This window comes from Dipodomys spectabilis, unplaced genomic scaffold, assembly GCF_019054845.1.
Source record: "Dipodomys spectabilis isolate Male_0828 unplaced genomic scaffold, ASM1905484v1 ptg000001l, whole genome shotgun sequence".
NCBI classification, from domain to species: domain Eukaryota; kingdom Metazoa; phylum Chordata; class Mammalia; order Rodentia; family Heteromyidae; genus Dipodomys; species Dipodomys spectabilis.
Window position 1 is genome coordinate 29,489,140 of NW_024870678.1, and position 15,506 is coordinate 29,504,645.

Below are 15,506 nucleotides of genomic sequence, written 5' to 3' on the forward strand. Positions count from 1 at the left end.
GTGTGCATGTATTTATCTATCTTGTGGATGGCTCACATTCCGTGTTAGTTACCAATAATCACAGATGAAGTTCTTGCTACTTTTCTGGTCCACCTAACAAAGGAAAAGTTCTTAGGATTAAGTTCCCCTCCCCAAACCAGGACCTACTTTTCTTCCTAGGGAAATAAAGAAAGTTGCCCTACAATAGCTGTGAAACATTGCTAGGTGCTCAGGAGTTAGGCACTTAAACACTGTGTGCAGCTGATGAATCTGCAGACTTAGGTACTGGGAGGGTGGCACACATTCCATTGATTATTTCATTGAACAGTGGCTGAAGATAATTTATCTGGACTGTTCTGGCGTGTTATTGTCTGAAGGCAGATTTCAAGACCATTTGTCTCCTCTTGTATTTCTGTTTCTGTGTAGAATTCAGAATGGGAACTAGAATTTTTAATGCACCAGTATGCTAGAAAGCTGGTCCTCCCTAAAGTAGAAATGACTACTTTCAGTGGATTTCAGTATGGTATTGCCATTGATTTATTTTGTAGCCTTGGAGGGATTCATCTATTTTTTTTTTGTGTGTGGCTCCTGGCTATAAAATATGGGTTATAGACAAACTAATCATTAAAGTCTCTCAGTCTTGACTATTATTTGTTATATATGATATTTATGACATATAAAATATCGATTACATGTATTTAAATAATAGATTTAAGCAGTTGATCACCATCAGAAAAAGTTAAAAAATGACCTAAGGATAATAAATGAAAGCTATGTTATGAAGTTGACAAAAATAACCTCCTTTGTAACCCCGACTCTATAGGCTCATGTTGCCTCCAGCTTTTCAGGATGTGAGACTTTAATGAATTTCCTCTCAGGATCATTTTATTTTTCAAAAGACAGACATTATATCTTTCTAACGGTGGAATTTCAGATAAAGTTCAAGGAGGTACCTTGGGTTAGGGAGACATTTGCCAGCACTTTTAATTACATCACATGGACGCCTCATTCTGAACACACTGGCTGGAGAAGCAGATGAAATGCCCAGTGACATTTACTTGGTTGTGTTCTTGGCACTTCATTGACTCTGCGTTGATCAGCCTCACACTCAGATACTGCCTGTCACGCCTCCTGTGATCTCCCTGCCCTGTCTGACTCACCCCCACATTCTCATAGTCATGCAGCTCACTCCCCTTACAGCATATCAAATTAGAACGTGGACTCAAGTCTAACTGCGGAGCTGTGGTCCTTCTCTCTCACTGAACAATTCTTCCAACACTCAGGTCTGATCCATACATGAAAGGAGATAATGGATGTAAGGGACTTCATTTGATAGCAAGGAGCTCTTAAGATGCTACCCAATAAATAATAATAAGCTCTATGTCCTACTTGTTTGGAATAATAAGCTATTGTTCACTAGTAATGTATACAAATGCCAATTTTTGATGCCTGCTAATATTTGTATTCATTAGTATCATTGAAGTTTTGCAACCATTTTAAGAGGTGATTACTATTATATCCATTTCAAGACAAGGGAAACAAAGCACAGAACGAAATTAACTTTCCAAATGTCCCGGAAACAATGATCAGGGAAATCAGAATTAGATTCCAGGACTCTCTGGATCTGGAGTTCCTGTTTCTCACTATTTTGCAACGTTGTCTCTCTTGAAAGTAAGGTGTATTCACTCTAAGAGTTCTGATAAAGCTATGGGAAAACTACATAGTCCGAATCCATGTGAAATCCAAGTCAAACTAAGGCTTTGTGCTACAAGAGTGAACTTTTTCCTGTCACAATGCAGAGATATAGGGATGAATTTAAAGATTTGTAATGAAAGGTTTCAGAAATCACCCAGGCCAATCCCTTCAGTTGGATACAAGCAGAGGTACAATGAGGCCGAACCAAACCCTGATTAGGTCTCACAGGGCCAAAACCTAGGACATTTTAATGCACTGCACTTATTGAAGCAGGTTCTCATGTCCTGTGAATAAAAGTTTTCCTCCATACCCTAATTTCTATTGACCCACAGATAAATCTGTGCTGATGTAGTTAAATGGCATTTTTTACTGACGATGTAAAACACATTGAAAGTGGTGTTAAATAGAAGGAGACCGAGAATTCAGTAGCAGGGATGCATTTAATTCCATTGAGTAAAATGTGGCTAAAAGTAGGCACTGGGAACAGCTGGCTCTTGGTGAATGTCATTTCCATGATGCTGGGCAGTGTGTCTTCTTGTAAGTTCAGGTTCGTCTAATGAGCTTGTTCTTAAAGTAGCCCTGCTTATTCTAGTGTATCAACTATATCTCAGGGCAGTGTTTCATTCCGTACTTTTCAGTGACTGCATACCTAAAGCAGTATTGGTTTAAAAAAATGTGTCTTCAGGGAAGATAAATTCTAAATGGTTGCACAATAAATGCCTTCTCTTCTCCAACAGTGAGTGATCTACTTGTAAGAGAAATCAGATTGGGCAAGGAGAAAACTGTTGAAAAAAATTAGCTGAGCAGATGTCTACTTTCCGTACTGAGAATAGGAAAAAATGTTTTGACACGAAGCTCTAGATTATGAAAGAGTGCTGATTCACAGTGTCCTATAGTTTCCACATGCTTACGTGATAAGGAAACTGAAGGATCTCCTGGTATGAACCTCCCATTTGCGACATGAGTCAAGCAGAATGTAAAACAGCTCAAGGTCACAACTAGTTACAAGTAGTCAAGGTTCCTGGCTCCCATCCTGGAAATTTATTGTGAGAAACCCACGTATGGTTGGCCCTGGGAATCCCTCAGAATTTGCCTAAGTCCTTTAATGTATAATGGTGCAATGTTTGTACCTAGCTTAGGTACACTTTTCTGTAACTTTCAATCATCTCTCTATACACAGAGTATCTAATACAACGTAAATGCTATATTATTATACTATATTGTTTAGGGAATAATGACAAGAACAACTCAGTTCATTCTCAGCAAAAGGACAATCATTCACATGACACTTTTTGGAACCAGTCCTATAGTTTGAACTCAGGGCACTGTCTCTGAACATTTTAGCTCAAGGCTAGCACTCTACCACTTGATCCACAGCTCTACTTCCAGCATTTTGATGTTTAATTGGAGATACGAGCACCATAGACTTTCCTGCCCAGTCTGGCTTCGAACCACAGTTCTCATATCTCAGCCTCCTGAGTAGCTAGGATTATAGTCATAAGCCAGTGGTGTCTGGCTCATGCCACTTTTTAAAAATTGTAAGTAGTCATACAAAGGAGTTTCCAAAGCAATTAATGAATACAATATTTTGATCAGTGTCACCACTTTCAACATTCTCATCCATCCTTCCCCTATTCATTCCTTCTCTCATCTTCTTAATTCTGTAGGCTATAGATTGTCATGCCACTTTTTTGGGGGGGGGGGGGGTCCAGTCGTGGGGCCTGAACTCTGGGCTTGGGCGCTGTCCCTCAGCTCTTCAGCTCAAGGCTAGCGCTCTACCATTTGAGCCACAGTACCATTTCTGGCTTTTTTTTTTTTTTTTGCTTATGTGGTGCTGAGGAATCAAACCCAGGGCCTCATGCATGCAAGGCAAGCACTCTACCACTGAGCCACCTTCCTAGCCCCTGTCATGCCACTTTTTGAAAGACAGCAAAAGTAGTGAGAATACAGAGACAAAGGTTGCATGTTTTCCTACATACATGAAAACTAGAATTAGCTTATAAACTAATTAGTAAATAAACTAGGTGTTATGCAAGTATATACAAATGTATGTATACTGTAAATCCTTAAGAAGAAGTCTAAGCTTTCCCAAATATTTTCCACCTAGAGTTTGTTGAGCCATCAATGTGGAACCTGTGAATACAGAGGGACAAACATAGAATACTGTATTAGTCTACTTTGCTCCTATGACAAAGTGGTCAAAAACCAGGTGGTGTTTTTTTCTCACAATTGTGTTTGCTGGAAAGTCCAAGACTACAGCTGAATAGTGTCTGTTTAGGAAAACCATGTTCTTGTTGGGACAGGGCCCTGGGGTTAACTTTAACTCCTTATAGGCTTTGTTTCCAAAGACAGCCACATTTGTGATAGGAGCGTCAATATGTAAATTTTGGAAAACACACACATTTCGGTTCATAACAACAATCAAGAATATATTTGTCTGCAAATAGGAGAAAATCAGACTTATGGTGACTTATCAGAGTGATTTAGCTTTCTCATGCAATGAGACATCCACAGATGGAAAGTGCAGGTCTCTGAGATGCTCGGTCTTCTCTCCTCATCTGTGTGTGTGTGGGGGGGGCGTAAGCTTCATATTTTATCTCTCATCTTTATAATATGATAGTTCACCTAGTCTCAGGTCTATATACTGATCTTCAAAATGCATGTATGCCATATGAAGCTCATAATTTTCCCATAAGACTCACTGGACAACATCTGCTTAAATCTCCTTGTCTGAAAGTGGCTCACTTTCCTGCTTTAGCTGCAAGGGAGTCAGGAAATAAATGTGAGTGTTTGAGGCTATCTATCATCATAAAGCTTAAAGTTTAAATGTAAACATCAAAAGCTCAAAAATGAACAAGAGAAGGACTTTCTTGGTGTAAATATAGCTGCAAAAATAATTCAAGGAACTTCCAAAGTGACCCTGGGGAGAGTGAAGCCTTGTATTAACAATTGCAAGCTCAGGTTTAATAAATAAGATCAAAATAAAAGAATCCATAGCTCCTGGGTCATTGCTAACACCTATGTCCAATTTAAATTCTACAACTATTGGGGAACATGGACATTTTTGTGTTACTTTTCACATAGGATTTAATAATCACAAGTCTCTCTCTCTCTCTCTCTCTCTCTCTCTCTCTCTCTCTCTCTCTTCTCTCTCTCTCTCTCTATATATATATATATTAAAGATACTGTACAGAGGGGTTGCAGTTACATGAGAAAGGTAATGGGTCCATTTCCTATCGAGCATTGTTACCTCCTTTGTTTTTCCCCTACCATCTCTTTCCTCCCCACCTCCCAAATCCTCCCTGCTCCCTCAAAGTTGTAAAGTTCTTTTTCAGCATAGTGTCTTGTACATCTCATTGTAATCACAAGTTTTTGAGATGTATATGATGGCCTCTGTTTCATGTAGTGGACAACTCAAGCTTCCAGAAGAAAATCCTTAAAGTTAACTAGCTCCTTCCTCAGGATCCAGGATTCACCCAAGTTGATGTGCCTTCAGGTTTATCCTCTTAATCATTCAGCAATAGGGCCTAACAGAGAAGACCGTGGGGCACAATATGAACGTCATTTGGCTTCAGTCCTACAAGCAGAGAGCAAATAGCTCCTTTGTGGTGAATTTCTTCTTGGATGCTGAAACTATACCTTTCTACACTAGTGTACTCAGAGTTGGGAAGTTGCTGGTAAAATAGAGTCCTTTATGTCCTCTGTGAGTGCCTGAGTTCATTCCTTCCCTGACCTTGTGTATAAATTTTCTTGCATGGCACCATCTGGGAATCCAGAGGCAGGCGATGACTAAATATCAGCTGATGACCAGGCCCTCAGTGCTGACGTGTTAGAGGGCTCAGCAGGTGCATGGATGGAGGTGGGAAGACATCATGTTTTCTAAGAGTTACCTGGGAGAACCAAACAAATTAAAAAGGTCACCAGGCAAGGTTAAAGTTGTTAAGAGAAGAAAAAGCTGAATTGTGACTTCCAGGACTGTACCAACACCCTATAAGAAAAAAAGAAGACAAATTCAGAAACCACATAATCCTTGTTTCCACTGAAAATCAAAGAAAGAGATTAATTTGGATTTTTATTGTAAAGAATTTAGGTCAAAAGGAAGGATTTCCCAATAGTGATGGATGTTGAATAGTAGGTTTCTAGAACATGCTATGAAAATGATTTCCTTATCAGAATTCTTTTAAATGGATATTATCCTATTTGTCTGACATGCCCCAGGTGCCAATCTGTTAGCTAAGCTGGACCATTTCTTGGGGTAGAAAGAGGAAATGAGTCACTATCAGGTGACCTTGGAATGCATGAATGAAGGCAGAGAGCCAGGATGTCTAGGGCATAAGATCTGTGTTCTTTCAAAACAAAACCATTTTTTTTTCTTTAAGCAAGTGAAATTGTTTGCATATTTCTTGATATCACTGCTGGCCTCTCATATCACTTATGAATAAACATGTAGAGATGAGCAATGTTGAATATTGATTTTTGATACTGATTTATAAAGATACAGCAACAGCACTTAAATTTAAATAAAGCATTTGAATGATAACAAAATGTTTTAAAGTAAAAAATGAAGTGGACAATATTGTCTATTCAAGGGCAAAGTTAAGAATATTGATATGGAATATTATATCTCACTGTTTCAAAAAATCATATCTATCTTAGAAAATCTAGACTTAGAGGAATTGCTCCTTCCTTCCTTCCTTCCTTCCTTCCTTCCTTCCTTCCTCTCTTTCTCTCTGCTTCTTTTCTTTCTCTTCCTTTCCCTTTTTCCCCCTTTCATCCTCTCCTCCCTTTGACTTCCTCCCTTTCTCTTTCCCCTTCTCCTCTTTCCTTTTCCCCTTTCCCTTCTTCCTCTTCCCTTTCCCTTTCTTTCTCCTCCCCTTCCCTTCCCCACCCTTCTCCTCCTTCCCTCTCCTCCCCTTTACAAATTTACCTTTAAGTAATTCCACAGAGGGTTTCAGTTGACATATCACTTTCTGAGTACAGTATGTCCTGATCAGTCTCACTTCTATCAGCATCCTTCTTCATCTCTCCCCACGCCACCCTTCCCACTCAAGTTACCTGGTTCCATTTTTACATGTGTATATTGAATATTATGACTGTGTTCACCCCCTTTCTAGTGCCTTCCTTAAACTTATTTGCTAATACTGTCCACTCCTCTTACTTTAAATTTTTTTGGTTATACACATAAAAATATTTCTTTGTAAACCTCATGTTCATGGAAATATAAATATTCTTATGTATACCCCTTACAAACATCTCGACCAGTTATTTAGATGCTTATTTTACTAGAATATCCAGCTTTATTCTCTGTAAATCTTTTTTTATCTTGTCACTAATTTGGAAATGAAGATTTGTCAACATGTAAAGTTTTCTGTTTTATGGGCCACCCTTCCCTTTCTCTCTCACTCTGTAGGTTTTAGGCAACATTGTAACAGGAATAAAGTCTGTTAGAAAATCTGTTATATTGCAGAAACATAGCACATTTCTATGCTGTAGCCTTATGCCAAATGCCTTACTAGAAATTGTTGCAGAGTTTCATTCTATAAACTATGGACTGTCTGCTCCAGTGGGATATCTTTACCCAGTCTCTAAAAGTTCCTTGTGGGGCTTCATTTTGTTGCTATTCACCTGCATGCCAGCCCTTCACTCATGTTCTCCTTGGACCTGTTTCATTCTGATGTTATCCAAGAGGTGGTATCTAATTATCCCTATACTTTTAGTCCGAAATCTAGCATTGCAGCAATTTTCATTTCTCATGAAGCAAATTCATCTCAGTGTTGCTGTGTTCTGTGAGCTTGAGCTTGTGCTGTGTCATTACTCTTGTAGACCATTTAAATGACTGTGGTGAGAGAGGACTTCTGAGTTAGATGGTAAATCCTGGATGCACTGAAGTTGAGAAAATTATTTAACTTTTTTTTTGTCATGGGTCTTAAACTCTGGGCCTGGGCGCTGTCCCTCAGCTCTTCAGCTCAAGACAAGAGCTCTACCCCTTGAGCCACAGCACCACTTCCAGTTTTCTTAGAGGTTTTATTGGAGATAAGAGTCTCACGGACTTTCCTGCCCAGGCTGGCTTTGAACCATGATCCTCAGATCTCAGCCTCCTGAGTAGCTAGGATTACAGGTGTGAGCCACCGGTGCCTGGCTTATGTAACATTTTTGAGCTTCATGGTGGAGTATTATTGTTTTTATAAGGAAATTGTTATGTGAATAAGTGGCATGCTTAGGTGCTTCATCTAATCCTGGATACATACTAAATATTTATCAAATTGAAGGGAAAACCAGTGTTCAATTGTTTGGTAACCCTGAAAGTACAGAACCCAAACATATTTTTTTTTAGTTGACAGTTCAATAAAATGCTAATGGAATGAAAATATACATCTTCCTACTCACCCGAAATATTTATAATCATATTGCCATTTTATTTTTCAGGTCAGCAGATACTAGATCCAGAGCGATGTCTAAATAAATCCTTCAATATCTAGAAAGGCAGGAGGAGGCCAAGGGGCAGGATGAAGGGAGGAGAGGAGGCTTAGGGTAGACTCCCAGCTGAGAGTATTATCTTCAGTCTGACATTGTTCATGACCTACCAGGCAGTTAAAGACTACAAGTCCCTTTGTTTTCTTTCTATTTATGGAAAACATACTGTGTTTTAAGACTCGGGACATATATTACTTTCTTTATGTTCTTTTGCTTGGTCCTTAACCAACAAAACTTATTCTAGGTACTTGTACTTGACTCATTAGTTATTAGCTCTGTTGCTTGTTAATGTAAGTAGCACAACTTTAGCCTCAGTGGGGCATGATTTGTTCTCATTTTGTATTTTTTTTCAATCTAGTACTATTGATAATGGATGCACTACATATAAAGAGTCAAATGTGATACTGCTCATGAATGCTTTTTTTGTTGTTGTTGGTCGTGGGACTTGAACTCTGGGCGCTGTCCCTCAGCTCTTCCTTCAGCTTGAGGTTAGCACTCTACCACTTGAGCCACAGCACCACTTCCAGTTTTCTAGTGGTTTATTAGAGATAAGAGTCTAACGAACGGACTTTCCAGCCTGGGCTGGCTTTGAACTGCTATCCTCACATCTCAGTCCCCTGAGTAGCTAGGATTACAGGCGTGAGCCACCAGCGCCCAGCTGCAATTTTTTAAAGTATGAAAATTTATAAAATTTATTGTTATTGTTGTTATTAGATATGGCTCCTTTCACAGAAATTTACATGTGAGTTTGAAGATATGTGGGTACTCTGAGAGAAATGCATAGTGTAAATACAGTTCAACATATAATCCTCAGTTTTCTATTTATCTGTGTAAGTAGGAATTGTTGTCCAAACAAGAATTTATAAATACAGAAATTGAGACTAAATTTCATTGAACAAACTAACCTACTCAGATTTCATTTTAGATAATGGAAATATAGATATTTAGTAGTAGTCTTAGAGCACTGAGTGAATAGAGCAGGAATCTGAGAGTCAGGACAGGTAGACGCTGTGTTGTTCTAACTTCAACAAGCTGCATGTCCACAGCTGTGCCTTTCACATCTTTTTTCCTTGTCAAAGCTGAGCGGTGTGAGCTAAGTATGTCTATAGCCTTTACTAGACTTACAACATATGAAACTTCTTATACTTATGAAAAGACCATTTTGCTCATTAAACCTGCACGTGTTTTGATAAAGGAGTAAAATAATATTTGTGACTGAAGTCTAAGAGTTAGCACCATGGAAATAATGTTGTTCTTCTTTTAATCCAATGTTCTAACAGACCAACAGTGACTTTTGTTGAGAATCTGCTGGTTGTGTGTGTGTGTGTGTGTGTGTGTGTGTGTGTGTGTGTGTGTGTGTACTTACCTTGCAGATTCCTGAACCTGCATTTATGGGGAAGAAGTGGCAACTAACTTCCTTCCTGTGATCTCTGCTGAAGACAAATAAGGCATTCACTTGTCAGCTGCAGTTTTCTCCCATATAATCAGTCAATGCCTCTTGTCTGGGCTCTGACATCTCTGCAAAGTCCAGGGAACTAGGGATCTGTGATGTGCTAATGCTTCCATTTGAACTTCACTACACCCCGTCAGGACACTGAGGGTGATGGAGAGAGAGATCTGGAAACATCTCATTAGATGCTCATCTCATTACAATGCTCATGAAAAATTTTAGTCCCAAGTCTTTTATGGATAATGTCACTCTTTTTCAAGTGTTTTGACTAAATTATTGCTGTATTTACCTTACATTTACCTTAAACATGTGAAGATAATTGTCAAATTATTAGTATATTTATTGTCGAGTTTTATATATTTGTTATATATTGCATATTGCTTATTTCTTTTTTGGCCTGTTATATAAAAATACGCTTTTATTGTGAATTTAAGTATCTGGGGCTATACTAAGTATTGAACATATATCTTGGAACAGATCATTAACAGATGTAATCATGGGGCTTATGTTCTAGGGAGAATAAAAACAAAACTATCAGGTATTGAGATAAAAACCAACTAATGTATTGGGGATTTAGTGGGAGGCTAATTCAAGCTAACTGATTAAGAAGACTTTTCAGAGAAGGGGAATTTATGTAGCGATATGACTGACAAGAACATCTGGTAAAATACCATCCTTTTATGTAATGATGGAGAAAGCTAATACAGAGGCATGGATGAGCTGGGGATACTCCAGGAAGAATAATACTGCCACAGGACTGGAGAAGATGAGCAAAGGAAGTGGGAAGAGAGAGAGAGTTGGAGAAGTTGGAGATCTCAGCCCATGGTAATCTAGGGTGAGGAGTTTTAGTTTCTTCCAAGCATGTTGGGAAGCAATGGAAGCTTTCTGTAGCTGAATAACATAATTCAATTTATAACTATAGTCTGGTTTCTGGATATGAAATGAATTGTTGGGAATGAGAATGGAAGCAAAGAATCTAGTTGGCTAGAGAAGTACTGGGAGGTGGTGGTGGTGGTGGTAGTGGTGGTTGGTGGTGGTGATGGGGTGTGTGCGCATGTGTGTGTGTGTGTGTGTGTGTGTGTGTGTAGGATTCTGTCAATGGTCAGCCTGATTTTCTTTCTCCTTGTTGTACAATATTTTAGGACTGGGTCTATGCTATCATGTGCTCTAGCACTTTCTTCTGGGACCAGCCTGCAGCTAATCTTTGGCTGAGACAACTTTCCTGCCTTGCTTTCCCTTCTGATCCTACCCTGCTTCTTTTCGTCTTCTTGTTCTCAATAAATAACTTGAACAAGAGCCTTTTGTTTTAAGCAGCATGGTCTAAGCCATGATTTATTGTAGCAGGAGGTTTAAGTAGAGAAGAGAGGATGGATTAGGAATATTCTAGAGTTATAGTCTACAAAAAATGGATCAGGTATACAAGAAAACTACGGATATTAAAATAGTTCTTAAATTTTCTCATTGAGTAACTTGATCTACAAAGGCATTATTGTTAACAGGAAATATCTGAAAGAAAATGTCTACAAAAAAGAGAAGCAAAGATTATTTCAGATATGTAAAACTTCAGATGTTTATAAATGGATATATCAGATAGACAAATGAATATTGTGTCTTTTGTTCCAAGGGATAGTTTGAAGCTTAGAGTTGTTGTCTTATTACTATTACTATTATGAGATGATTACTATTATCCATACCCACTGACTAGAGAGGGTAGTAGCTCATGAGGAAAGCAAGAGCACTTCTGTCACAGGAACTATGATCATGAAGTGCTGCAATGAAGAAACATCATTGAACATAGCTAAATGGCTGGTAAATAAAGGCAAAGAACCAGTCATGGAATATGGCAACAGAGATGTTAGCAGCTTCAACAACAGAAGATATTTTTCGTCGTTCTTGGGGCTTGAACTCTGAGCCTGGGTGCTGTCCCTGTGCTCTTCAGCTCAAGCGCTCTACCACAGAAGATTTTTAACAAGAGAAGATTCTGAGGAGATGTGTATCCAGGTGTCTGAACTCATTAAGATCATTGTGCACATTGAATGTATACAAAATTTTGCATCCAACTATAGTCAATTAAAAATACAAAAAAATCAGAGAATGGAATATTAAGAAGCAGATATATTTTTTTTTACTTCATTAACTGTTATTGTGGGTGTGTGGGGAGAGCAAGTGTAGAGAATCCAATGGTAACTCAAGGGAGGTAATGGGCCCAGGAGTTTTGTTTTAAATCAACATCATTAGGAGAGATAAGCTGATTATCCAAGACAGCAGGAGTAGTTGCTGCATAAAATATTTGAACAGACAAAATGTGATGAATCCAATGTTCTTGAGCAGAGATTAGTTTTATACTTAATCCCTTATAAATTGCAATACAAAAAAATTACCAGAGGATTCCAGTGTCAATGAAGAAAGGCGCACACGTGTTATAGTGTGTGGCATGATTTATTTTTATCGGACTCTCCCTGTCCTTATTGAGCCAGGAGCTGAGAACCCCAGGTGAGAAAAGGTGATGGAAGAGCCCTTATTTTAGAGACAGAGAGAAGCATACAGGTGAAATAATCATAGGGCTGGTAAGAAAATATATTTACAGGAGTGATGTAGTATAATTTCTCATGAATTTTAAAGAAAACCAGTCAGTATGGAATTGAGCTCGAGCCTGGCCTGGGTAGAAGCACAGGAGAGGATTCGTTGGGTTTAATTAGCAAATGGGTTTTGTCAGGAAGACATGGGAGGCTTCTGGAGTTTGGAAGGGATTGACTGAAGCTATGCTGTCAAGTCAAAACCAGATGGAGCTGGAAGGGAGAATGGAGGCTAGGGAGTGAATGGATTTTATATTTGTATGAAGTTTGGGAAATTCTGTGATGAAAGGAGTAGAACTTGGGAACTTTTTAAATGGCAAGAGGTAGACAGACTGTTAGACGCGTTACAGGAAATAGCCATGGAGCCCGGGAGGTTGAGGAATTACGAGGACAGGATATTGCAAGTATCATGCACGTTGATATCAACGTCTCTAAACTTGGGAAACACCAGGAATATGGAGCTTTTAAGGCCAGGGCCAGAGTCATCAATGAAGAAGAGAGAAATGGCCAAGTGGTATGTATCCCATTGATCTACGAGTTCTGACTACTCAGAAGCGCACTTGGTTGTAAGAATGATCTAATGCAGAAATTGAAGTCTACGGCCAAGTGTCTCCTCGTGGCTTCTCTTCATCCTGGCAGTGGGTTTTGACTCAGCCTTGCAGCTCTGCTCCTGGTCTGTTTAGCCTTCCCTCTGCTTTGTGCGTTCGCTGGTCAGGGAAGCCTCGGGGGGGGGGGGGGGGGGCTCCTATCAGCAGGAGCATCGACCTCTAAACCAGGAGCCAGCACAGGCCGGCTGACCTCTCCACCCCAAGATCAGCCTGCTCTGGTTAAAATCTGGGACAACCCTGCTCACCCCTGGCTGTCAAGTAGGGCCGCCATCCTTTATCTCCCCAAACTTGTTCCACGCTGAGCGCCCCAGCGCGGATCACTTCTCGACTTCCATGGAGGTGTTTGGGCTGGCTCCACCTGGCTTACTGTCTGTCTGTACTCACTCAGGTTTGCCTTCAGGCCCGGGGCCGCAGCTGCAGAGGATGGGGCAGGCCGGGGCCTGAGCACATGCGCCCCCGTCCCTCAGGGCCTCCAGCCGTGGTAAGCACCGCTCCCCCGCCTCTGCCTCTGCTCCCTTCAACCCATGCTGGATGTTTTTATTTCCGTGCAGGGAATTACGGGGAGAGTGGAATGGACGCCTTCAAAGAACTGGCGGCTCAGGAAGGCCTGTGCATCGCCCACTCGGACAAGATCTACAGCAATGCCGGGGAGAAGAGCTTCGACCGCCTCCTGCGCAAGCTCCGCGAGCGGCTGCCCAAGGCCAGAGTGGTGGTGTGCTTCTGCGAGGGCATGACCGTGCGCGGCCTCCTGAGTGCCATGAGGCGCCTGGGCGTCGTGGGCGAGTTCTCCCTCATCGGAAGGTGAGTCGCTCTGCCTCTCCGTCTCCCTCCCTCCCTCCCTCCCCCCTCTCCCCCCCTCTCACACACACACCTATAAATTACTTTATACATACTTACTCTTTCTTCCTGATTCCAGGTAGTCTGAGCTGTGCAGTCGCTGGGTTTAGCATCAGTTTTGGGTCTCTTGGCAGGAAAACTATTGGCATCTTCCTTGGGAGGAAGACTATTGGAAGGAAGGAAGGAAGGAAGGAAGGAAGGAAGGAAGGAAATAAGGAGAAAGAAAGAGAGAAAGAGAGAGAAAAAAACAGAATAATCCTTAATAAAATAATGAGGGTAATCCACAGAAGGACCACAAGTCCTTTGTCCAAATGTGTCTTGTCCTGGAGAATTATTTCTTTGCATGGATACAGCTCCCGCCCCTCCCCTGCCCTCCTCCCTCCAGCAAATGGTATGTCTTCATACTTCCTAAGCATGTAAATCTCAGTGGGGGCACTTGGTGGGGCAGGGGCAGAGGAGCAGCAATTGGTGGATTGGTGGGAAGCAGTGGAAATGGAAAATATCTAATAAAAGTTTGAAATTTAGTTGGCCAAATACAAGTGAAGGCATGTATCTACATTTTATTTATCTCTAGTACTGGGCTTTGAACTTGGGACCTATGGGGATTGGCCACAAAATTCTGTCCCTTTGAGTCGTACCTCCATCCCTGATCTTTAATTTTTACTTTGGCAGTACTGGGATTTGAATTTAGGGCCTTATGCTTGCCTAGCATTCTACTGCCCCAGACACCCTCCAACTGTCTTTTGCTCTAATTATTTTTCCTATGAGGTTGCATCCCCAGCCGGCCTTGGACTGGGAACCTCCTAACCATCCCTCCCACATAGCTAGGATCACAGTGTATGCCTCAGTTTATTGGTTCTGATGAAGTCTCATTTTTGCCTCAGTTGGCCTTGAACCATGATCTTCCTGATCTCTGCCTTCTGGCATTAACTGTGATTATAGGCATGAGTCACCTGGCTTTCAGGTGAACTTCAGATAGAGATAATATAATCTCCTTGCACACTTATGAGTTGGATAATCATGATGCTTTCCGCAGGCCATTTTTGGAATGGTAGGTGGTGGGGTCTAAAATCTCTACTCTCTAGATCGTATTTATTTCTGCAGAAATAGATTCTCCATTGCATTGTTGATTTTCTTAGGATTTTTGGCCTACCTGGTAACATGTTTACTTTGCCCTCTTCCCACACTGTGTGAAGGAACTGAGCATGTTTTCCGAGAAACTCATATTTGGTACCAGAAGGAAAACTGCTCAGCACTCTCACACTCAGCCCCAGATCTCAGTGCCCCATTTTATCTCTTCCACTGCTGGAATACAGTCCCACCACACTCACCAAAGAGCCTCCATTGCTGACCCTTTCTATTCTGTGCTTGTGGCGTTGACTAACACAATTTCACCTCACCATCTGGATTACAGCATGAGACACTGAAGACTTTTGAGACAGTGGGAAAGAAATACAGACCAATAGAGAAAACCGTGGGCCAGAGGAGGTGTGGCAGCAAGGGCAAAGGTGAAATTCAAGATGATGATGAATAGGTTTGGATTTGGGTAGCATCGGCAGACGGCCACCAAGAACCGTTCTGGCTTCTTCAGTATGATGCAGTTGTACAAAGCCACTTGAAATATTCTTGAGAAAGCTAGCTCTTTAAGGAGTATTTAAAGACAAAATAATATCTGTCTTAGGAGTTAAAAGGATATAAGCACATTGTTGAAGTGTTCTTAATATATGCACTAGGACAGATGGTGCACAGATATTCAGTTCTTTCGATTGCTTTTGTAAAATGACTGCTTTTTATAAAGAATTTTTGTCAAAAATCTTATGTTTATTAATCAAAAACAACGAAAATCTATTTGTCAATTTTATCCTCTTGACTATCCTCAAAGGCTAT

At 40.6% G+C, this 15,506-nt stretch overlaps 1 protein-coding gene across 1 annotated transcript in view; it reads left to right on the forward strand.

Annotated features, from left to right (window-relative positions):
• Window positions 1-15,506, forward strand: part of Grm1 (glutamate metabotropic receptor 1) — a 305,542-nt gene that overhangs the window by 73,408 nt on the left and 216,628 nt on the right. Inside the window, exon 2 of the mRNA XM_042699808.1 lies at window positions 13,334-13,583. Within this exon, the coding sequence (XP_042555742.1) occupies window positions 13,334-13,583 (250 nt within the window). The remainder of the gene's footprint in view (window positions 1-13,333; window positions 13,584-15,506) is intronic.